Below are 22,489 nucleotides of genomic sequence, written 5' to 3'. Positions count from 1 at the left end.
GCTGTGAGGTTTTAGAGGCCGGCAAACCAGGATTGATTGATTGTCATGTGCAGGAAAGCAAGAAGGAAAATACATCTGGGAGTAGTAGTCATAGAGGCCCATGCCCCAGGTGGGTTGAGAGCCCAGTTCCTCAAGGTCTGAGCTGGTTGAGAATGATGGGAGTTGTGATCTTTTCATCACAGGGGGAGATGAATGGGACATCAGATTATTTAAAGTGACGGCGGTTACATAAATAGGCCCAAATATTCCTTATAATAGATACCTGTATTTACTCAACCATTACTCAGGGCTAAACCAAATCCACTTTCCTGGATTATTACAGGATATTGAAGGAGGCTAAAAACAAGATTGGGGGAATTCTGGTTGAATTCCAGGCCTTTTGTTGTTGTTAAAACCATGAAATATGGTTTAGCGGTGACAGGTTTTCTCACGGATTAAATGAACCCCACCCTAGTGGGTCATTAACCTGGGTTCTCAGCTGAGGGAGTTGCGTGCACACCTCGACACCCAACCACAAACAAACACAAAGCCCGTTTCAGCTTTGGTGGAACTTCTTTTTTTTTTTTAATTGAAAAAGTTTTACAAAATTTTCCCCCCCTCTTCCCTCCCCTTTCCCCTCCCCCTTCCTTTACAAACCTCCCCGAACAAAGACAAGGTATAGTAAAAATAAAACAAACATATACTAAAAAAGTTTTCCTTCCTAACTAAATTATAATCCTACAATTCTCATCAATTCCTAACCTCCCCCAAAAAACAATCAAAAATAATACATCCTAATCATTCAAAGGCAGTCTGATGCCTTGGTTGAACACAGAATTGTTGAGCTCGCCAGGACTTGTTGAATTCTGTCAAGTTAGAAATTAGGACCCTCCCCTTCGATGGTGGATCAATGCTGGTTTCTCCCTTCTCCTGCATGAGCAGGGGGTTGAACTAAATGACCTCCGGGGTCCCTTGCAACTCTGTTACTTGTTAAACCATTCTGAGGACTTGACTGGATCTCCTCCTTTTGTCTGTTCAGGATATTGAAGGAGGCTAAAACAAGATTGGGGAATTCTGGTTGAATTCCAGGCCTTTTGTTGTTGTTAAAACCATGAAATATGGTTTAGCGGTGACAGGTTTTCTCACGGATTAAATGAACCCCACCCTAGTGGGTCATTAACCTGGGTTCTCAGCTGAGGGAGTTGCGTGCACACCTCGACACCCAACCACAAACAAACACAAAGCCCGTTTCAGCTTTGGTGGAACTTCTTTTTTTTTTTTAATTGAAAAAGTTTTACAAAATTTTCCCCTCTTCCCTCCCCTTTCCCCTCCCCCTTCCTTTACAAACCTCCCCGAACAAAGACAAGGTATAGTAAAAATAAAACAAACATATACTAAAAAAGTTTTCCTTCCTAACTAAATTATAATCCTACAATTCTCATCAATTCCTAACCTCCCCCAAAAAACAATCAAAAATAATACATCCTAATCATTCAAAGGCAGTCTGATGCCTTGGTGGAACTTCTTGAACACAGAATTGTTGAGCTCGCCAGGACTTGTTGAATTCTGTCAAGTTAGAAATTAGGACCCTCCCCTTCGATGGTGGGTCAATGCTGGTTTCTCCCTTCTCCTGCGTGAGCAGGGGGTTGAACTAAATGACCTCCGGGGTCCCTTGCAACTCTGTTACTTGTTAAACCATTCTGAGGACTTGACTGGATCTCCTCCTTTTGTCTGTTCAGGATATTGGATCCCAGGTCAAAGTTTGATACTTTGGGGACCTGAGATACCCCTTCCCCAATTGAAGTCCTCAACCCACATGATAAAAGACAGCCAGTGCTAACTGTGGTTCAAGCTTCAACGATCCTTGTCCGGACAGGCTAACATTCAAAACTCAACCCTTCTAGAAGTAATGCAGAAGCAATACAGATTTAACTGATGACCAGTTGGCTGAAAATATTTATTTTTAAGACTACATAAAGCTTGCTCAATTCCCGACGGTGCAGCTCAGGGTGTAAAACCGAACAATTAAAAAACTGTGCTTGGCTGGATTAAGTACGGTAAATGATTCGATCCACGGCTTATGCTTAGTATGTTGCATTGCGAGTTAATGTTACATGCGAACCCAGGCCCTAATGACATCTAAGCCAGGATGGATGGCTTCTTGCAGGTCAGTTTGGGCTGTTGAGATCAGAGTTGAACAAACTTGCTACAAGGTGCACTTGCTACAAGGTGCACTTGCTACAAGGTGCACTTGCTACAAGGTGCACTTGCTACAAGGTGCACTTACTACAAGGAGCACTTACTACAAGGAGCACTTACTACAAGGTGACGTTTTCCTAGTTAGGTTGGACTGTTCTCCATTGCTTACTATGGATCTGACCATGGTCATTCTGTAACCGGTCTACGGTCTTTGATACTAGCCGAGTGATGGTGAAGCTTTTTGGTGCTGAGCAAATGCATGTGTGCATTCCCGGACCCCCCCTGCACATGCGCCCCAGCCACAGCCCCCCACATGCGTGTGCATCCCCAGTGCCTGCACCCGCCCCCATGCATGCATGTTGCACCCCACACACACACTTGCTCCCCTGCCCCTTGCCCCGTTTTGACTTCCAGGTTGGTGCAGGAGGCCTTCCAGGTCCAAAATGGGGCATGGAAGGTGGGGGTGCATGCAAACCCCCAAAATGCAATATGAGCTCCTCTGTGCATGCGCCCCGCCCTCCCACGGATGCACACACGTGTCCCCCCACATGTGGCCCTCCATCACCCGTGCAAGCGCGGCAGAGACTCAAAAGACCAGCTGTCCACCCGGGGGGGTACGCGTGCAGGCGCGGTAGAGGATGGCTGGCGCGCCAGGCAACATGGTTTTTTTATTTATTTATTTATTTACATTTATATCCCGCCCTTCTCCGAAGACTCAGGACGGCTTACAGTGTGTAAGGCAATAGTCTCATTCTATTTGTATATTTACAAAGTCAACTTATTGCCCCCCCAACAATCTGGGTCCTCATTTTACCTACCTTATAAAGGATGGAAGGCGAGTCAACCTTGGGCCTGGTGGGATTCGAGCCTGCACTAATTGCAAGCAGCTGTGTTTTAATAACAGGCTATCTTAAAGCCTGAGCCACCCACCGCCCCTATCTATCTATCTATCTATCTGATAGATAATCTATGTCTGTCTGTCTGTCTATCGATCGGTCTGTCTGTCTATCTATCTATCTATCTATCTATCTTTTTTTTTTATTTAAACATTTATATCCCGCCCTTCTCCGAAGACTCAGGGTGGCTTACATTGTGTAAGGCAATAGTCTCATTCTATTTGTATATTTATATACAAAGTCAACTTATTGCCCCCCCCAACAATCTGGGTCCTCATTTTACCTACCTTATAAAGGATGGAAGGCTGAGTCAACCTTGGGCCTGGTGGGACTCGAACCTGCAGTAATTGCAAGCAGCTGTGTTTTAATAACAGGCTATCTTACAGCCTGAGCCACCACGGCTTTAGGCACGCGCGCCGTAGGTTCACCGGGCCTAGCCTGTTTGTTCTTGTTGCAAGCGCTCAAAATGTTCTTTATTCCCAAAGGCTCCATCTGTCCGTGCGAAGCTGGGTTCTCCTGCTTCCCCATCCGTTCATTCCCCCCCCCCCACTTTCCCAATCATTCGATCCAATTTATATAAACTGAGCTTTAATTCTTTTCCTGCCTGGAACTGATTTTTTTTTTTTTTTTGCCGGCTGCAATACCGAAGGCTCCAGCCCAACCTCCTTTGACCTCCGGCTGGAATGCTTTAGGAAAACAGGAAGTCCCATTGAAAAGCAACCGAGCGTTCTGTAAAACAAGAATTTGTGCCCGCTGATCTCTTTGGGGAAAAAAAAAAACAGCCAACTTTTTGGGTGGGGGTGGGATGTGGGGGGTGGGGTTTCTCGAATTTTTTTTTAAAACCTGGAACAAACAGATCCCAAACGGATCCGCAGTTCAGAATCAGACAACTCAGCAATGAAAATTGTCTGCCCTTAAGAATAAAACTAAAAAGTTGGGGGGGGGAGGGGAAGATTATAAATTGATTGATTGCCATTGTACAGGAATAATGGTAGAATTAAACAAGTTGGAAAATGGTGTAAAGTCGGGACTGCTCGGTAACCACTCCCGAAGGGAAAGGGTAAGGAAAGAGGAGTAAAGAAGGAAGAAAGTAGGTAGGTAGGCAGGTAGGTAGGAAAGAAGGGAGGGAGAAGAAAGGATAGGAGGAGAAGAAGGAGGAGAAGATAGAGGGTTAGAAAGGATGGTAGTGAGAAGTGGGAAAGAGGCGGGGAAGTAGGAAAGTGAGGAGAAGGATGGTGGGGAAAGTCGAAGAAGGATGAGAAGGGTAGAAAGGATTAAGGGAGGGAGTGGCGGTCGAGCAGCCCTGATGGAGTATAATTTGATTATAGGATCGATTGTTGGATAAGTGATTGTATTGTACACTGGTCAAATTGTGGGAATTATTATGGAAAATAAAAAATTTTGCCCTGGAAAAAGAATAAAACTAAAAAAAAAAAAAGAGAGGCAGTTTTAAAAAGAGGGGTTTCCAGTTTATTTGCCCTTGAAATTATTAGACCAGATCTCTCCAACCTTGGCAACTTTAAGCCGGGAGGACTTCAACTCCCAGAATTCCCCAGCCGGCTTAAAGTTGCCAAGGTTGGAGAGACCTGTATTAGACAACTGTGAGGTTCAAAAAAATCTATGTATGTATCTGTATTGTTTTTATAAAGAACTCATTCGAGGAATTACAGGTAGTCCTCGACTTACAACTGCTTGTTTAGTGACTGCTCGGAGTTACGACAGCACTGGAAAACGGGATTTTGCGACCGTTTTTCACACTTGGGACCGTCGCAGCGTCCCCCCCATGGTCACCGGATCAAAATTCAGGGGCTTGGGCATCCGACTCACATTTATGACGGTCGCGGTGTCCCCGGAGAGGTGGGAGGGGGTATCACGTGATCCCGTTTTGCGACCTTCTGAGTAGCAAAGGCAATGGAGAAGGTGGAGTCGCTTAAGAACCGGGTGATTCACTGAACAACTGCAACGATTCAGTATGGCGAAGGGAGAAGGAGAAAGGAAAGGTAAGGAGGGAAGGAAGGAAGGAAGGAAGGAAGGAAGGAAGGAAGGAAGGAAGGAAGGAAGGAAGGAAGGAAAGGAGGGAGGGAGGTCCCTTCCATTCTCTTCTGTTCTGTTCTATTCATTTTTTATATTCTATTCTATTCTATTTTTTCTGTTCCATTCCATTCCGTTCTGTTCCATTCTCTTTTCCTTCCTTCCTTCCTTCCTTCCTTCCCTCCTTCCTTATTCTATTCTATTCTATTCTATTCAATCTATTCTATTCTATTCTAGTCTGTTCTGTTCTATTCTATTAATTCATATTCTATTCTATTCTATTCTATTCTATTTTATTTTATTTTATTTTTCCATTCCATTCCATTCTATTCTATTCTATTCTATTCTATTCTATTCTGTTCTGTTCTGTTCTGTTCTGTTCTGTTCTGTTCTGTTCTGTTCTGTTCTGTTCTGTTCTGTTATTCTATTCTATTCTATTCTATTCTATTCTATTCTATTCTATTCTATTCTATTCTATTCTATTCTATTCCATTCCCTTCCCTTCCCTTCCCTTCCCTTCCCTTCCCTTCCCTTCTATTTTATTTTATTTTTCTATTCCATTCCATTCCATTCCATTCCATTCCATTCTATTCCATTCTATTCCATTCCATTCCATTCATAGCTATGCTATGCTATGCTAGTCCATTCATTATTCTATTCTTTCCCTTCCCGATGCAGCACCTGGAACAAGAGAAACACGAGCTCAGGAGACGCTTCGAGAACAAGGAAGGCGAGTGGGAAGGCCGAGTCTCGGAGCTGGAGAGCGACGTCAAGCAGCTGCAGGATGAGCTGGAGAAACAGCAGGTTCACCTGCGGGAAGCTGACCGGGAGAAGACGCGGGCGGTCCAGGAACTATCTGAACAGAACCAAAGACTCTTGGACCAGCTCAGCAAGGTGAGATAGCCCACCTTGGCTCTGGAGGAGGGGAAGGACGGTTGCTATTGAAGTGGCCGGCTCCGTTGCCGTTGTTGGGGGTCTCCGTTGCCCCTTAACATCATACACGGTGGCGTAGTGGTTAGAATGCAGTACTGCAGCTAATTCTGCTGACTGCCAGCAGTTTGGCAGTTCGATCCTGACCAGCTTAAGGTTGACTCAGCCTTCCATCCTTCCGAGGTCACTAAATGAGGACCCAGATGGTTGGGGGCAAAAGGCTGATTTTGTAAACCGCTTAGAGAGGGCTACAAAGTGCTGTAAAGCGGTATATAGGTCTAATTGCTATTGCTATTCTATTCTATTCTAAATTCTTATTCTACTCTATTCTATTCTATTCTACTCTACTCTACTCTACTTACTCTAATTCTATTCTATTCTATTCTACTAATTTTCTATATTCTATTCTATTCTAAATTTCTATTCTACTCTACTCTACTCTACTCTACTCTACTCTACTCTACTCTACTCTACTCTACTCTACTCTACTCCTATTCTATTCTATTCTATTCTATACTATTCTATTCTATTCTATTCTACTAATTTTCTATATTCTATTCTATTCTATTCTAAATTCTTATTCTATTCTATTCTATTCTACTCTACTCCTATTCTATTCTATTCTATTCTATTCCCCTGCCAGTGCAGTGGTTAAATTGCAGCATTGCAGACAACTCTGCCCATTGCCAGGAGTTCGATCCTGACTGGCTCAAGGTTGACTCAGCCTTCCATCCTTCCGAAGTGGGTAAAATGAGGACCCAGATTGTTGGGGGCAAGGTGCTGACTCTGTAAACCGCTTAGAGAGGGCTGGAAAGTACTGCGAAGCAATATATATTGTCTTTCCTTTCTTCCTTTCTTTCTTTCCTTCCTTCCTTCCTTCCTTCCCTCCTTCCTTATTCTATTCTATTCTATTCTATTCTATTCTATTCTAGTCTGTTCTAGTCTGTTCTGTTCTGTTCTATTAATTCAAATTCTATTCTATTCTATTCCTTTCTATTTTATTTTATTTTATTTTTCCATTCCATTCCATTCTATTCTATTCTCTTCTATTCTATTCTATTCTGTTCTGTTCTGTTCTGTTCTGTTCTGTTCTGTTCTGTTCTATTCTATTCTATTCTGTTCTGTTATTCTATTCTATTCTATTCTATTCTATTCTTTCCTTCCTTCCTTCCTTCCTTCCTTCCTTCCTTCCTTCCTTCTATTTTATTTTATTTTTCTATTCCATTCCATTCCATTCCATTCTATTCTATTCTATTCCATTCCATTCCATTCCATTCATAGCTATGCTATGCTATGCTAGTCCATTCATTATTCTATTCTTTCCCTTCCCGATGCAGCACCTGGAACAAGAGAAACACGAGCTCAGGAGACGCTTCGAGAACAAGGAAGGCGAGTGGGAAGGCCGAGTCTCGGAGCTGGAGAGCGACGTCAAGCAGCTGCAGGATGAGCTGGAGAAACAGCAGGTTCACCTGCGGGAAGCTGACCGGGAGAAGACGCGGGCGGTCCAGGAACTATCTGAACAGAACCAAAGACTCTTGGACCAGCTCAGCAAGGTGAGATAGCCCACCTTGGCTCTGGAGGAGGGGAAGGACGGTTGCTATTGAAGTGGCCGGCTCCGTTGCCGTTGTTGGGGGTCTCCGTTGCCCCTTAACATCATACACGGTGGCGTAGTGGTTAGAATGCAGTACTGCAGCTAATTCTGCTGACTGCCAGCAGTTTGGCAGTTCAATCCTGACCGGCTTAAGGTTGACTCAGCCTTCCATCCTTCCGAGGTCACTAAATGAGGACCCAGATGGTTGGGGGCAAAAGGCTGATTTTGTAAACCGCTTAGAGAGGGCTACAAAGTGCTGTAAAGCGGTATATAGGTCTAATTGCTATTGCTATTCTATTCTATTCTAAATTCTTATTCTACTCTATTCTATTCTATTCTACTCTACTCTACTCTACTTACTCTAATTCTATTCTATTCTATTCTACTAATTTTCTATATTCTATTCTATTCTAAATTTCTATTCTACTCTACTCTACTCTACTCTACTCTACTCTACTCTACTCTACTCTACTCCTATTCTATTCTATTCTATTCTATTCTATTCTATTCTATACTATTCTATTCTATTCTATTCTATTCTATTCTATTCTATTCTACTAATTTTCTATATTCTATTCTATTCTAAATTCTTATTCTATTCTATTCTATTCTACTCTACTCCTATTCTATTCTATTCTATTCCCCTGCCAGTGCAGTGGTTAAATTGCAGCATTGCAGACAACTCTGCCCATTGCCAGGAGTTCGATCCTGACTGGCTCAAGGTTGACTCAGCCTTCCATCCTTCCGAGGTGGGTAAAATGAGGACCCAGATTGTTGGGGGCAAGGTGCTGACTCTGTAAACCGCTTAGAGAGGGCTGGAAAGTACTGCGAAGCAATATATATTGTCTTTCCTTTCTTCCTTTCTTCCTTTCCTTCCTTCCTTCCATCCATCCATCCATCCATTGTCCACAGTAGTTAGAAGTAGTGGGTAATATGAGGACCCAGATTGCTGGGGGCAAGAGGCTAACTCTGTAAACTGCTTAGAGAGGGCTGTGAAGCACTGTGAAGTGGTCTATAAGTCTTAAGTGCGGAGTGGAGTCTGGGCAACTGAATGGAGCTAGCAGAGCTTTTACTGGCCAGATGCCTTTCCTGTTGCCAGTACGGAGTTTTGTTCAGCGGATATATTCTCATTGTGCCCAGGGAGAGAGAAATATCTGCCTCTACCTAGGATTGAACTCACAGCCTCCTGATTGTGAGGCGAGAGCATCACCTCTAGGCCACCGCATCACTCTAACCCCCGGGAAACACGACAATGGTCATAAATATGAGTCAGTTACCAAGCCTCTGAATTTTGATCATGTGAGCATGGGGACGCTGCAACGGTCGTAAGTATGGAAGAACGGTCACAACTCGGTGCCGTTGTAACTTTCAACGGTCACTAAACGAAGTGTTGTAAGAGGAGGGGCATCTGTATACAGCAGTCCCTTGGCACTGCTTCTTAAGGTTTGCTTACCTGTCCTACGATTAAAAAATATCTCCTTATCAGAAGTTGCTGGATTTTGGTGCCCCGGTTTAATTGCTTCCAGAGCTACTAGCTTGGAAGAAGCCGAGCTGAGCCTTGTATCTTAACATTATTATTATTATTATTATTTTTGCAATGTTGCTTACGATTTTTACGCTTCTGTAGCTTTTTCTAATCTCAAAAAACAGCCAGTGCTAGTTTTTAACCTGGAGAATAAGCTCAAATGGCCCTGCAGCTCCAAAGCTTATCTTAGACTCTAAGGCTTAGAGGGTGTAAATTTTCGGTCACCACGATGTAAAAATGATGTTGAGACTTTAGAAAGAGTGCAGAGAAGAGCAACCAAGATGATCAGGGGACTGGAGGCTAAAACATACGAACAGTTGCAGAAATGTCTAGTTTGGTGAAAAGAAGGACCAGGGGAGACATGATAGCAATGTTCCAGTATCTCAGGGGCTGCCCCAAAGAAGAGGGAGTCAAGCTATTCTCCAAAGCACTTGAGGGCAGGAGAAGAAGCAATGGATGGAAACTAATCAAGGAGAGAAGCAATTTAGAACTAAGGAGAAATTTCCTGACAGTTAGAACAATTAACCAACGGAACAACTTGCCTCCAGAAGTTGTGAATGCTCCAACACTGTTTTAAAGAAGAGGTTGGATAAACCATTTGCCTGAAGTGGTGTAGGGTTTCCTGCCTAAGTAGGGGGTTGGACTAGAAGACCTCTAAGGTTCCTTCCAATGAAACAAAACGAAACGAAACTAAATTAAACTAAACCTAAACTAAACTAAACTCTAGAAAATTAGACTAAACTAGACTCTAGAAAGAGTGCAAAGAGTAACAAAGGGGACTGGAGGCTAAAACATATGAAGAACGGTTGAAGGAACTAGGTATGTCTTGTTTAATGAAAAGAAAGACCAGGGGAGACATGATAGCATTCTTCCAATATCTCAGGGGCTGCCACAAAGAAGAGGGAGTCAAGGTACTCTCCAAAGCACCTGAGGGTAGAACAAGAAGCAATGAGTGGAAACTGATCAAGGAAAGAAGCAATTTAGAACTAAGGAGAAATTTCCTGACAGTGAGAACAATTAATCAGTGGAACGACTTGCCTGCAGAAGTTGTGAATGCTCCAACACTGGGAATTTTTAAGAAAATGTTGGATAACCATCTGACTGAGATGGTGTAGGATTTCCTGCCTGGGCAGGGGGTTGGACTAGAAGGCCTCCAAGGTCCCTTCCAACTCTGTTGTTATATCATATTATATTATATTATAAAACTAATTCCATTCTCAATTTGGAAAGTGCCAGCTCTGCAAGCTAATTTTTTCTCAGTTCTAAACAGGTAGTCCTTGACTTATGGCCACAATTCAGCTGAACGTTTACGTCACCAAGCAAGGCATTTGTTAAGTGAATCACGCCTCATTTTACGAACGTGATTGTCACAGAGGTTAAATATCTATGGAGATTTTAAATCCTCCAGGTCAGGGGTCAGCTTTGCTGGCTGAGGGATTCTGGGAGTTGAAGTCCAACAGGTCTTAAAGTTGCCAAGGTTGGAGATCCCTGCTCCAGGTCATGGTTATCCCAAAAGTCACTTTTTGCCAAAAGACAACTGGGATTTCTACTTCTTTGGGGGTTCTTTTCCCCCCCCCTTTAAAATGTTTTGACTTTAAAGTTGGTAACTTTAAGACCGGTGGACATCGATTCCCAGAATTCCCCAACCATCAAGCCCAGGTTCAGAGGAAAGTGGGGTTTTTTTGGGGGGGGGGGCAAAGACCTGATCATGCCTAAAAATTCAAAATAAACCGGGTTTGAAATCCAATTCACCAGGAATCCAATCAATCAAATTGGTTAAGGAAGCATTCGTGCAAAACTTTCTTTCGGTTGAGTCGGTGACAGAGAGCAGGGCTCCTGGTGAACAAATTACACTTAAATTGGATGAAACTGGATTGTTTTACTTTTTTTTTTAACCAAGAAAGGTTGGAAAAGACAATGATTTCTCACTAGGAACCCACAACCTTACTTAGCTCCTCTAATCTCCTGCCAGGTTAGCGAGGTGCTGCCCTGATGCTCAAGTTATAATCCTGCAGCTCGCTGGCGGAACACATGGCGGTACGTGAAGCGTCTGGGTTTAATCTCAGGTCCAGATGGAACTGCCAGCTTGTTCTTCCGCTCACAAGCTCGAATTTGAAGAAGAGGATCCAATTTTGGAAATTAAATGGTAGCGTTGTGGCTACCATTTAAGGAGGGGGAGGCGTGGGAGTTGGGGTCAGCATCAAGGCCACTTGGAGCTCAGAGGAGGAAGAGGGAATGGAGCTGGCAGAGAGAGAGAGAGAGAGAGAGAGAGAGAGAGAGAGAGAGAGAGAGGCGGAGCCTGGGCTGTCCATCAGCCCTCAGATGGGGAGTCAACAGCCCCCAAGTCTGGAGGTGGCTAATGAGGAAGAGGAGGAACAGCTGGGTCCAGTGCCTGACGCGCGGATGCGCAGAAGGCAGAGGAGAGGAGAGCAGTGGAAATCTATGGGCCGGTCCTCGGGATGGAAGAGCCATCGCTGCTAGCTAAGCCCCACCCTAGCTCTGGGGATAAAAGGCAGGGGGCGGAGATGAATAAGTGTGGCAGACAACTATTCATCTTCCTGCCAGACAGACTGCATTGAGAGAAACTTTTTTGCCAGGGCTGCTGGCGCTCCTAATAAAGGGAGCATTGACGTAACTACAGAGAATTTGTGGGTTTGGGGAGCTGGGTCAGAACAGGTAGCAAATAAAGGCACCAATAGGTCGAAGGACAAGGTGGCTAGTAGAATTTCCAAAGATGGTTGACGTCTCTTAAGCAAGGAGAACTCACTGCGATCTTTTGTGGATTTTCCGAATTGTGTTTGTCCAGATCAACGTTTCTTTTAAGATGGGGGGGGGCTTCCCCAGCTATGCTGGCTGGGGAATTCTGGGAGTTGAAGCCCACCCACCTTGAGAAAAACGGGTCTGTGGAACAAGGTCTGTCGTCCCAGCTCAACAGTTGCCTTCACTGTAGCTGCCCCCAACCCGGTGCCTGCATGGGGGATTCTAGGAGTTGTAAGAGCCATGGTGGCGTAGTGGTTAGGATGGAGTATTGCAGGCTGATAGAGATGGAGTCACTGAAGCAGTCGGCGTGAGCTTCAATGGACTCTGGAGGATGGGAGAGGACAGGAAGGCCTGGAGGAACGTGGTCCATGAGGTCACGATGGGTCGGACACGACTTCGCAACTAACAACCACCAGCAAAAGATCTTGGTTGTATTTATGCAACCAAAGACCGACGGCAATGTATGCTTCACTTCCCTCTGCCTCCCTTCCCTTCCCCAATGCCTAGATGACATGTGCCTCCTCCTGTCTCCCCCACCTTCCCCCTCCCCACACATTCGGCACATTAGATTGTGCCAGGCGGGCACGCCAGAGATGATCAATCCCAGCCAACGTCAAAACCGGCGGCGGCTGCAAAAGCCCTTCGTCACCAGTTGCTAGGCGACCGTACATCATGGTCTTCCAGGCAGCCTGCTGTTGCCATGGTAACCCGACCATGGTGGTTCCTGGGTTTTTTTTTGGGTTTTTTTGGGGGGGTTCCACTGTACCGTTAAGGGGAGCCCAGGCTTAAGGACATCTTCATCAATCTTCAACATCTTCATCAATGACTTGGACGAGGGGATAGATGGGGAACTCATCAAATTTGCAGATGACACCAAGCTGGCAGGAATAGCCAACACTCCAGAAGATAGGCTCAAGTTACAGAAAGATCTTGACAGACTTGAACATTGGGCGCTATCTAACAAAATGAAATTCAACAGTGAAAAAAGTAAGGTTCTACATTTAGGCCAAAAAAACAAAATGCACCAGTACCGTATATGTGGTACCTTGCTCAATAGTAGTACCTGTGAGAGGGATCTTGGAGTCCTAGTGGACAACCATTTAGATATGAGCCAGCAGTGTGCAGCAGCTGTTAAAAAAGCCAACACAGTTCTGGGCTTCATAAACAGAGGGATAGAATCAAGATCACGTGAAGTGTTAGTACCACTTTATAATGCCTTGGTAAGGCCACACTTGGAATATTGCATCCAGTTTTGGTCGCCACGATGTAAAAAAGATGTGGAGACTCTATAAAGAGTGCAGAGAAGAGCAACAAAGATGATTAGGGGACTGGAGGATAAAACATATGAAGAACGGTTGCAGGAACTGGGTATGTCTAGTTTAACAAAAAGAAGGACTAGGGGAGACATGATAGCTGTGTTCCAATATCTCAGGGGTTGCCACAAAGAAGAGGGAGTCAAACTATTCTCCAAAGCACCTGAGGGTAGAACAAGAAGCAATGGGTGGAAACTAATCAAGGAGAGAAGCAACTTAGAACTAAGGAGAAATTTCCTGACAGTTAGAACAATTAGTAAGTGGAACGACTTGCCTGCAGAAGTTGTGAATGCTCCAACACTGGAAATTTTTAAGAAAATGTTGGATAACCATCTGACTGAGATGGTGTAGGGTTTTCCTGCCTGGGCAGGGGGTTGGACTAGAAGGCCTCCAAGGTCCCTTCCAACTCTGATGTTATGTTATGTTATGTTAAGGAGGGAGACACGAGGAAATGACGTTTGACGTGAATGGGACTTTTTGTGAAAGGCCCCGCCTGCCTCCTTCTTGATATCAGGGGTGTCTTTCCTGCAAATAAAATGCAGCTGGACACGGTCGGCGGAACGTCGATCATCCGAGCGCAGGTCATCCTCGACTTACGACCACGCTTGAGCTCCCAAATTTTCCATTGCTCAGTGAAACATTTGTTAAGTGGAGTTTCGGCCACAATTTTCATGTCAAATGATCTAAGTGCCAAAGCCCACTGCAACTACATAGCAAAAAAAGCTCTAAGAGTTGTAAACCTAATTTTGCGTAGCTTCTTTTCCAAAAACACCACACTACTAACCAGAGCATATAAAACATTTGCTAGACCAGTTCTAGAATACAGCTCGCCTGTTTGGAACCCTCACCACATCTCTGACATCAATACAATTGAACGTGTCCAGAAATATTTTACAAGAAGAGTTCTCCATTCCTCTGAAAACAATAAAATACCTTATCCCACCAGACTTGAAATCCTAGGCTTAGAAAACTTGGAACTCCGTCGCCTCCGACAAGACCTAAGTTTAACTCATAGAATCATCTATTGTAATGTCCTTCCTGTCAAAGACTACTTCAGCTTTAATTGCAATAATACAAGAGCAACCAATAGATTTAAACTTAAATGTTAACCGCTTTAATCTAGATTGCAGAAAATACGACTTCTGTAACAGAATCATCAGTGCTTGGAATACTTTACCTGACTCTGTGGTCTCTTCCCATAATCCTAAAAGCTTTAACCAAAAACTTTCTACTATTGACCTCACCCCATTCCTAAGAGGACCATAAGGGGCGTGCATAAGCGCACAAACGTGCCTACCGTTCCTGTCCTATTGTTTTTTTTTCTTCTTCCTATATATATATATGCTTATACCTCCTAATATTTACTCATATATCTGTTTATATACTATATTATACTCGAGTATAAGCCGAGTTTTCTTTTTGTGCTGGTCGGCTTATACCTTATACTGAGTTTTGTTTTTTTTAAGCCCTCGGCTTATACTCTAGTATATACGGCTTATACTCGAGTTTTTTCTTCTTTTTCACATTTTACCGACGGACGCTGGGAAGCCCTGCCTGCAGTGAGAGGGCGGGAGCCGCCAGCCTTCTCAGCTGAGGGAGGAGGTTTCCAACCGAGGTGCCTCATTTCCACCCTCTATACTGAGTCCCAGTTTACAGTTTTTGGGGTAAAATTGGGGACCTCGGCTTATACTCAGATCGGCTTATATTCGAGTATATACGGTAATCCTTTTTATATGATGTTGTGACAAAATAAATAAATAAATTGTGACGTGAAATCATCGCGGTTGATAAGTTAGTACCAAGGTCGTCAGGTGAACCTGGCTTCCCCCGTTGTCAGAAGGTCACCAAAGGAGATCACGTGACCTAGGGACACTGCAACCGTCGTAAAATACGAGACGGTTGTTCCGCTGATTAATTGTCCTCGCTGCCGGGGAGTTTCTCCTTCGTTCCAGGTTGCTTCTCTCCTTGATCAGTTTCCATCCGTTGCTTCTTCTCCTGCCTTCAGTGGCTTTTGAAGAATAACAAGAGTTGCAAGGGGGACCTTGGAGGTCTTCTAGCCCAACCCCCTGCACAAGCAGGAGACCCTATACCACTCCCACACAAATGGCTGTCCAATCTCTCCTTGAAAACCTCCAGTGATGGAGCATTCACAGCTTCTGGAGGCAAGTTGTTCCACTGGTTAATTGTTCTCACTGTCAGGAAATTTCTCCTTTGTTCTAAATTGCTTCTCTCCTCGATTCGTTTCCACCCATGGCTTGTTGTCCTGCCTTCAGGTGCTTTGGAGAATAGCTTGACTCCCTCTTCTTTGGGGCAGCCCCTGAGATGTTGTGCCTCATCCATTTTCCCCGCAGCCGGGGCCTTCTTATCTGCTTCCGAACGCTGAGGAATGTCCTAACATGCCTCCCGGCCCCAGCCCTGGCTCCATGCCCAGACAGGCCGAGGAAGAAGAAGCGCCCCCAGCCCTGACTCCATGCCCAGGAGCAACTAGACCCCTCCCCCCTCCCCCACAGCATGTGAGCCTGAGGAAGGTCAATTACCAACAGCTGCAGACTGGAGTGACCCTCGCTTCAGGAGAATTGATAGGCGGCGTCAACAGAAGGAAGGGAGGGGCAGGCCTGGATAAGTGCTGAGTCATGGAGCCACACCCCATGGCCTATATAAAGGATCTGCTTTCTGGCATTCTCTGAGTCAGGCAAAGTCTACCTTATCTTGCTGAAGTCACTTTCTGGTCTCCTGCCCGCCTTGAGAACTTTGTTAGGACTTTGGCAGAGCTGCAGAGGCACGCCTGATTCGGATTTCCCTGACCCGGCTGTCAGCGGAGGAGTGGGACACGACAATCCCCCACCATCAGCCTTACCTTTTCAGGCCATGCGAGGAGTGACTGGGAGGGAAGGGCAAGGGGTAGGACCAGTGGTGGGATTCAGCCAGTTCGCATCTCTTTGGGAGAACCGGTTGTTAATTTCCTGAGCAGTTTGGTGAACTGGTTGTCGGAAGAAATTATTAGGGCAGAGAACCGGTTATTAAATGATTTGAATCCCACCACTGGGTGTGACCAGCCAGTGATGGATCAGCCAACAGGGAGCGATAGCAGGGGAATGAAAGAGCCCGCAGGCGGCTCCAGAGCTGCATGTGGCTCCAGAGCCGCAGATTGCAGACACCCGTCCTAGTTCCATCAACACGATGAACCTGCTGAGACTCGCCTTTTTAAGTCCCTGGAGGAGATTGAAGATAAATTCATCCAATCTCAATCTCTTTTTCTTTTCTTTCTTTTGGGAAGCCTTCCACAGCCTGGTTAAACAGGAAATTGTGCAGCAATCAAACATCCTCTAAACCCGTATATTTTTGACAGATCAGGCGATTTGTGGCGGATTCATTCTTGATTAACTGTTGGTGAGATCTAAGCAGGGGGTTGGACTAGATGACCGCCAAGGTCCCTTCCAACTCTGTGCTTCTGTTCTGTTCTACTCTGCCTTGAATTGAAACGTTAGGAGTTCATCTGATCGTTTCACGTTAGCGTGGTGGGGAGAAATGCTTCTGACATTTTATTCCTAACCCCATCCCCCTTTTTTGTTTATTCCTACCCCCCCTCAAGGTATAGACGGATCTTGACAGACTCGAACATTGGGCCCTACCTAACAAAACAATATTCAGTGTTTTTAGAATAGTAAAGTTTTACGTTTAAGCAAGAAAAACCAAATGCACAGGTACAGGATAAGTGGTAACTAGCAACATTAGTAACTGCAAGAGAGATCTAGGAGTCCTAGTGGACGATCACTTAAATATGTGCCAGCCGTCAGTCAGTCCTTCCTTCCTTTCTCCCTCCCTCCCTTTCTTCACTTTCATTCCTTCCTTCTCCTTCCTTCCTTCCTTCCCTTTCATTCCTTCCTTCTCCTTCCTCCCTTCCCTTTCATTCCTTCTTTCTTCTTCCTTCCTTCCTTCCTTCCCTTTCATTCCTTCCTTCTCCTTCCTCCCTTCCCTTTCATTCCTCCCTCCCTTCCTTCCCTTTCCTTCCTTCCTTCTTCTTCCTTCCTTCCCTTTCATTCCTTCCTTCTCCTTCCTCCCTCCCTCCCTTCCCCTTCCTTCCTTCCTTCCTTCCTTCGTCCCTCCCTCCCTCCCTCCTTCCTTCCTTTTTTCCTTTCTTCCTCCCTCCTTCCTTCTCCTTCCTCCCTCCCTCCCTTCCCCTTCCTTCCTTCCTTCCTTCCTTCGTCCCTCCCTCCCTCCCTCCCTTCCCTCCCTCCCTCCCTCCCTTTCTCTAAGCAAATTTCCTGGATTGCCTGTTGATTTCTCATCCAACTATTAACCCCATCCAACCCAGCTTAGTTTTTCCAACAGCCACCAGAGTCATTTAGCGCCGTTAGCCAACTACAGGGCCTGGCTCCCTTAAACGTGCAGCTGCGCGAGTGGTAATGGGAGCCGCCCGTGGCTCCCACGTAACACCACTGCTCCGTAGTTTGCACTGGCTTCCTGTGGTCTTTCGGGTGCGCTTCAAGATCCTGGTTACCACCTTTAAAGCGCTCCATGGCTTAGGACCCGGGTACTTACGAGACCGCCTGCTGTTACCTTATGCCTCCCATCGACTCATACGCTCCCACAGAGAGGGCCTTCTCAGGGTGCCGTCCGCCAAACAATGTCGGCTGGCGGCCCCCAGGGGGAGGGCCTTCTCTGTGGGGGCACCGACGCTCTTGAACGGACTCCCCTGGCTTACGTCAAGTGCCTGATCTTCGGACCTTTCGTCGTGAGCTAAAAACATATTTATTCACTCAAGCAGGACTGGCATAAATAGTTGATTTTAAATTGGGGTTTTAGTGATTTTAAATTTTTTAAATTATCGGCCGTTTATCAATAGTTTCTTTTAATTTCTTTTAATTGTATATATTCTGTATTTTATTCCGGCTGTACACCGCCCTGAGTCCTTCGGGAGAAGGGCGGTATAAAAATCTAAAATATAATAATAATAATAATGTCAATTAAAATTATGGTGTCTTTTTATATTGCAGACGTCGGAAGCGGAAAGGAAGCTTTCCACACAGGTTCATGTCCTCCAAGAGGACTTCAGGGAGAAGAGGTCATCCACCAACCAGCACATAGTACGACTTGAGAGCCTTCAAGCAGAGGTGAGTCCTCCAGGGTTGGCCGACCTCGGGCAAATCTTACTCGACCATCATGGCTCTCACTGGAAGGGAACTTCATCTCCCAGAATTCCAAGCCGGTCCCCACAAGTTTAGAGACCTCCAGGTTGGAGCAGCTTTGTCTTAGATGGCTTTGGAAAGGGTCTAGGACAACTTTCCCCAGCCAACTCGCTGTGGCCACCTCACCGCGGCTGTCAGGGTTCCAATGGATGCCCTAATTAAATCATGAGTCTCGAGCCAAGCTTCAAAAGAAATCCAGTTATTTATTAGGAGCTTCATGTTGGCACGTTCCCAGGTGAAGCCAGCTCTGACCCTATGTAATTTACGCTCCAATTATGACCCTGTTTCTCCCCCACCCCACCCCGCTCCCCTCAGGGTGTGTCATCAATCACATTCACCAACGGAGCAATTTTGCGGATTGTAGAAGTCACTCCCCTCCGGGCTGCTGTAGGTAACCCTGGGATACAGCCTTGAGAGAGATAAGCATGGAATGTTGCATCTGTCTTTGGCTGCCGTGCCATTTCGCTGGTTTCCCATTCCCCCACCCCCCACCCCGGCCTATGGCAAGTCGAGAGCAGGGCAGGGATGCTTTGCGAGTTGACTGCGGCCATCTTGCCACAGTGAGTTGGTGCTTTGGAATTGTCGCCACGGATAATCCAATGCCGATAAATATTATCCAACACTTTCTTTGACATGATTTGTTCTGAGTAGAAATTGACCGCCAAGGTCCCTTCGGATTGATGAAAGTAACTTGGTTAAATATGAATGTGATCGTTCTTTTCACCCCATTTCTGCTCCAAGCACCTTAAAAAAGTTTTGAATGAAAAGCGCATGCCTTTTCAGCCTCAAAACCATTGTGGATATAAGTGTTGGAAGAAACCCCCCATTGAGAGAGAGAGGGAGATGAGAGAGAGAGAGATGAGAGAGAGAGACAGAGAAAGAATCAGAAAGAGAGAGAGAGAGGTGAGAGAGAGAGAGAGGTGAGAGAGGGAGAGACAGAGAGAGATGAGAGAGAGATGAGAGAGAGACACAGAAAGAATCAGAAAGAGAGAGAGAGAGGTGAGAGAGAGGGAGATGAGAGAGACAGAGATGGAAAGAGAGAGAGATGGGAGAGGAGAGGAGAGAGAGAGAGAGACAGAGAGTGATGAGAGAGGAAGAGACAGAGACAGAGAGACACAGAGAGATGAGAGAGAGGGAGATGAGAGAGACAGAGACAGAGAGATGAGAGAGAGGGAGACAGAGAGAGACAGAGAGGGAGAAGGAGAGAGAAAGAGAGAGGGGGAGAGATGAAAGAGGGAGAGACAGCGACAGAGAGAGACAGAGAGGGAGAAAGAGAGAGAGAGACAGAGACAGAGAGGGGGAGAGACAGAGAGAGACAGAGAGGGAGAAAGAGAGAGAGAGACAGAGACAGAGAGGGGGAGAGAGAGACAGAGACAGAGACAGAGACAGAGAGGGGGAGAGAGAGACAGAGAGATACCAGTTTCCCACAGAAAACACCAAGAACCACAAAACCTGTGTAAGCGTGGCTGGGTGATGGTGGTCATGTGACTGGGTGGGAGGGAGTGACATCGAGTTGGCCACGCCCATCCAGGTTTTGTGGCTCCCGGTGTTTTCTTTTCTGCGGGAAACGGGTCCAAATGGCTCTTTGAGTGTTTAAGGTTGCAGACCCCTGAGCTAAGAGGAGGACTTTTAAGACAACCCAGTTGAGATGTTTCCCTTCCTTAAGCTTACCAGTTACTTGTTCCCGACCCCGCATTTTGTTAACCCTAACTGTCCCATTTTTAACCTTCCTTCCTCCTTCCCCCTTCCTTCCTCCCTCTTATCGGAGCAGCAAATGTTGGAAGTAAGTATGAATATATTTCCACCAGCTTTGAGTTGCATGTCATCTGATCCGACTTTTGCATGTCATCATCCTCCTCTCTTCTGTGACTGTCTGGTTTCTCGGCTTCTTCATGGCCTTTGTGTCTCTCTGGTCTGCACATGGGGGTGCTGGGAAAGCCATTCACATGTCGCCTACATGAAACCAACTCACCGTCACTTTCTTTGGAAGCACACGGTCTTTAAAAGCGATCGGGCTCATTCGCAAAACCTCTGCCGGTTAGCATGTTTGATCAAGCCGAATTGGGTCCCATCTCATGCGTCATCTTCTGTGGGTTAGCGGGATGCTTTGAGGAATCTCCCATCGGGCTCTGCTTCGCGAGAAGTTTCCAAAGTTTCCGGAGTTTTAGAATTTTAGGATGGAGAAACGTATCCGTGTGGAATAGCCGGGGAGGATCGGAAAGTCTTCTTAGAAATCTCTACTGGCCGTCCTTGAGTTATGACACCTAAGGGAGCCTGTCCATAATGGTCAGTTTTACCAAGTTGGTTTTACGATTTTCTCGTAGCAGCTGTTAAGTGAATTTGGAGCAGGGGTGAAATGTAGAATTTGTTACTACCGGTTCTGTGGGCGTGGCTTGGTGGGGAGGGGGGGTAATGTGACTGGGTGGGCATGGCCAACTTTTTTTCTTCTTCTTACTTTTAAAAGCATTTTTTCTACAACCTCTTCGGCCGAAGAAGTTGTAAAAAAATGCTTTTAAAAGCCTCTGACGATCAGGCAACTCAGCTGGGATCGCCAGAAGAAAAAATAGCTTTTAAAGCAGTGGTTCTCAACCTTTATAGTGCTGCGACCCCTTTAATACAATTCCCCACGATGTGGCGACCCCAACCGTAAAATTATTTTCGTTTTGAATTTATCGCGCCTGAAGCCGCATTGGCTAGCGATCTGAACTGCTTGCGATTGCCTTGAGGACGGAGGCATTAAAGCGGAAACTCCTCCCCTATGAAGTTTATCGTGCCTGAAGCCAGATTAGGCTAGCAATTGGGAGTGATTGCAGCTGGCTTGAGAGGGAGACATCGGAGCAAAGATTTCTCTCTTTTTTAATTCATCGCGCCTGAAGCCGAATTCGGCTAGCGATTTGAAGGGCCTGCAGCTGGTTTGTGGAGTCAACCATTGGAGCGCGATTCTTCGACTCGCAAGTATACTTCCCATATTTCCGATGGTCTTAGGCGACCCCTGGCAAACCGTCATTCGACCCCCAACGGGGTCCCGACCCACAGGTTGAGAACCACTGTTTTAAAGGGTTCTGATGCTCCCAGCTGAGTTGCCTGATTGCCAGAACCTTTTAAAAGCATTTTTTTTACAACCTCTTCAGCCGAAGAGCTTGTAGAAAACCTGCTTTTAAAGGGTTCTGATGATCAGGCAACTCAGCTGGGATCACCAAAGGAGCCTTTTAAAAGCATTTTTTTTGCAACCTCTTCGGCCAAAGAGGTTGTAGAAAAAATGCTTTTAAAAGGTTCAGATGATCCTAGCTGAGCCGCGCGATCATCAGAGGTTGTTTTTTTTTTTTTTACTTTTAAAAGCATTTTTTTCGGCCGAAGAAAAAATGCTTTTAAAGTAAAAAAAAAAACCCTCTGATAATCACACAGCTTAACTGGGCATGTGGGGTAGGCTTTTTTGCTACCAGTTCTCCGAACCACCCGCCGCCATCGCTACCGGATTGGGCAATCTGGTCCGAACCGGGAGCATTTCATCCCTGATTTCAAGGTCGTAAGTGCGAATGTCACAGCTACTAAACGAACACTTTGTTACAGAAAGCTCCCCCTTGACGGAGGAGTTTTGCCAAAACACAGAAGAAAATAAGCGCTAGTTGTTTGCAAAACCATCATAAAATGCAGTCACGTGATTACCGGGCTCCCCAACGATCCGAAATTTCATATCTAGGTTAGAAGTCCTCTTTTTTCAGGTAGGACGTAACTTGGAAGAGTCGCAAGTTGAGGACGAGCTGCAGTTATTAAAATTAGGAAAGGTACGCCAGGATTCCATTCTGAAAGGAGTTCAATCCCCCGGTCAAATTGTTTTCCCGGATCGAATTGGCAAGTCAGTTTGAAAGGTCAGCTTCCAATCCATTATCTCCAAATCGATGCCGACGGATTGGCCGCTCTCTCTGGATCGAAGAAAACGCTTCTTTTATTTAATTGAATCAGACTTGAGTCAATCGATTCGGAAGTCCCAATCGAATCGCGCCGGCAGTTTTTGCAAAACAGATATTTTTTTTCTCTCTCTCTCTCTCTCTTATTCACCCACCCAAGAGAGTTGC

The 22,489-nt window shown here is 45.6% G+C and overlaps 1 protein-coding gene across 1 annotated transcript in view; it reads left to right on the top strand.

The window, feature by feature from the left end:
• The window catches only part of BICDL1 (BICD family like cargo adaptor 1), a 42,639-nt gene that overhangs the window by 616 nt on the left and 19,534 nt on the right, over nt 1–22,489 (top strand). Inside the window, exons 2-4 of the mRNA XM_058158313.1 lie at nt 5,784–5,999; nt 18,222–18,338; nt 20,185–20,196. Of these exons, the coding sequence (XP_058014296.1) occupies nt 5,784–5,999; nt 18,222–18,338; nt 20,185–20,196 (345 nt within the window). The remainder of the gene's footprint in view (nt 1–5,783; nt 6,000–18,221; nt 18,339–20,184; nt 20,197–22,489) is intronic.

The sequence above is a fragment of the Ahaetulla prasina genome, chromosome 15 (assembly GCF_028640845.1).
Source record: "Ahaetulla prasina isolate Xishuangbanna chromosome 15, ASM2864084v1, whole genome shotgun sequence".
Taxonomy (NCBI): Eukaryota; Metazoa; Chordata; class Lepidosauria; order Squamata; family Colubridae; genus Ahaetulla; species Ahaetulla prasina.
The sequence above is the reverse complement of the archived record's forward strand: the minus strand, read 5'-3'. Positions and strand labels throughout refer to the sequence as shown.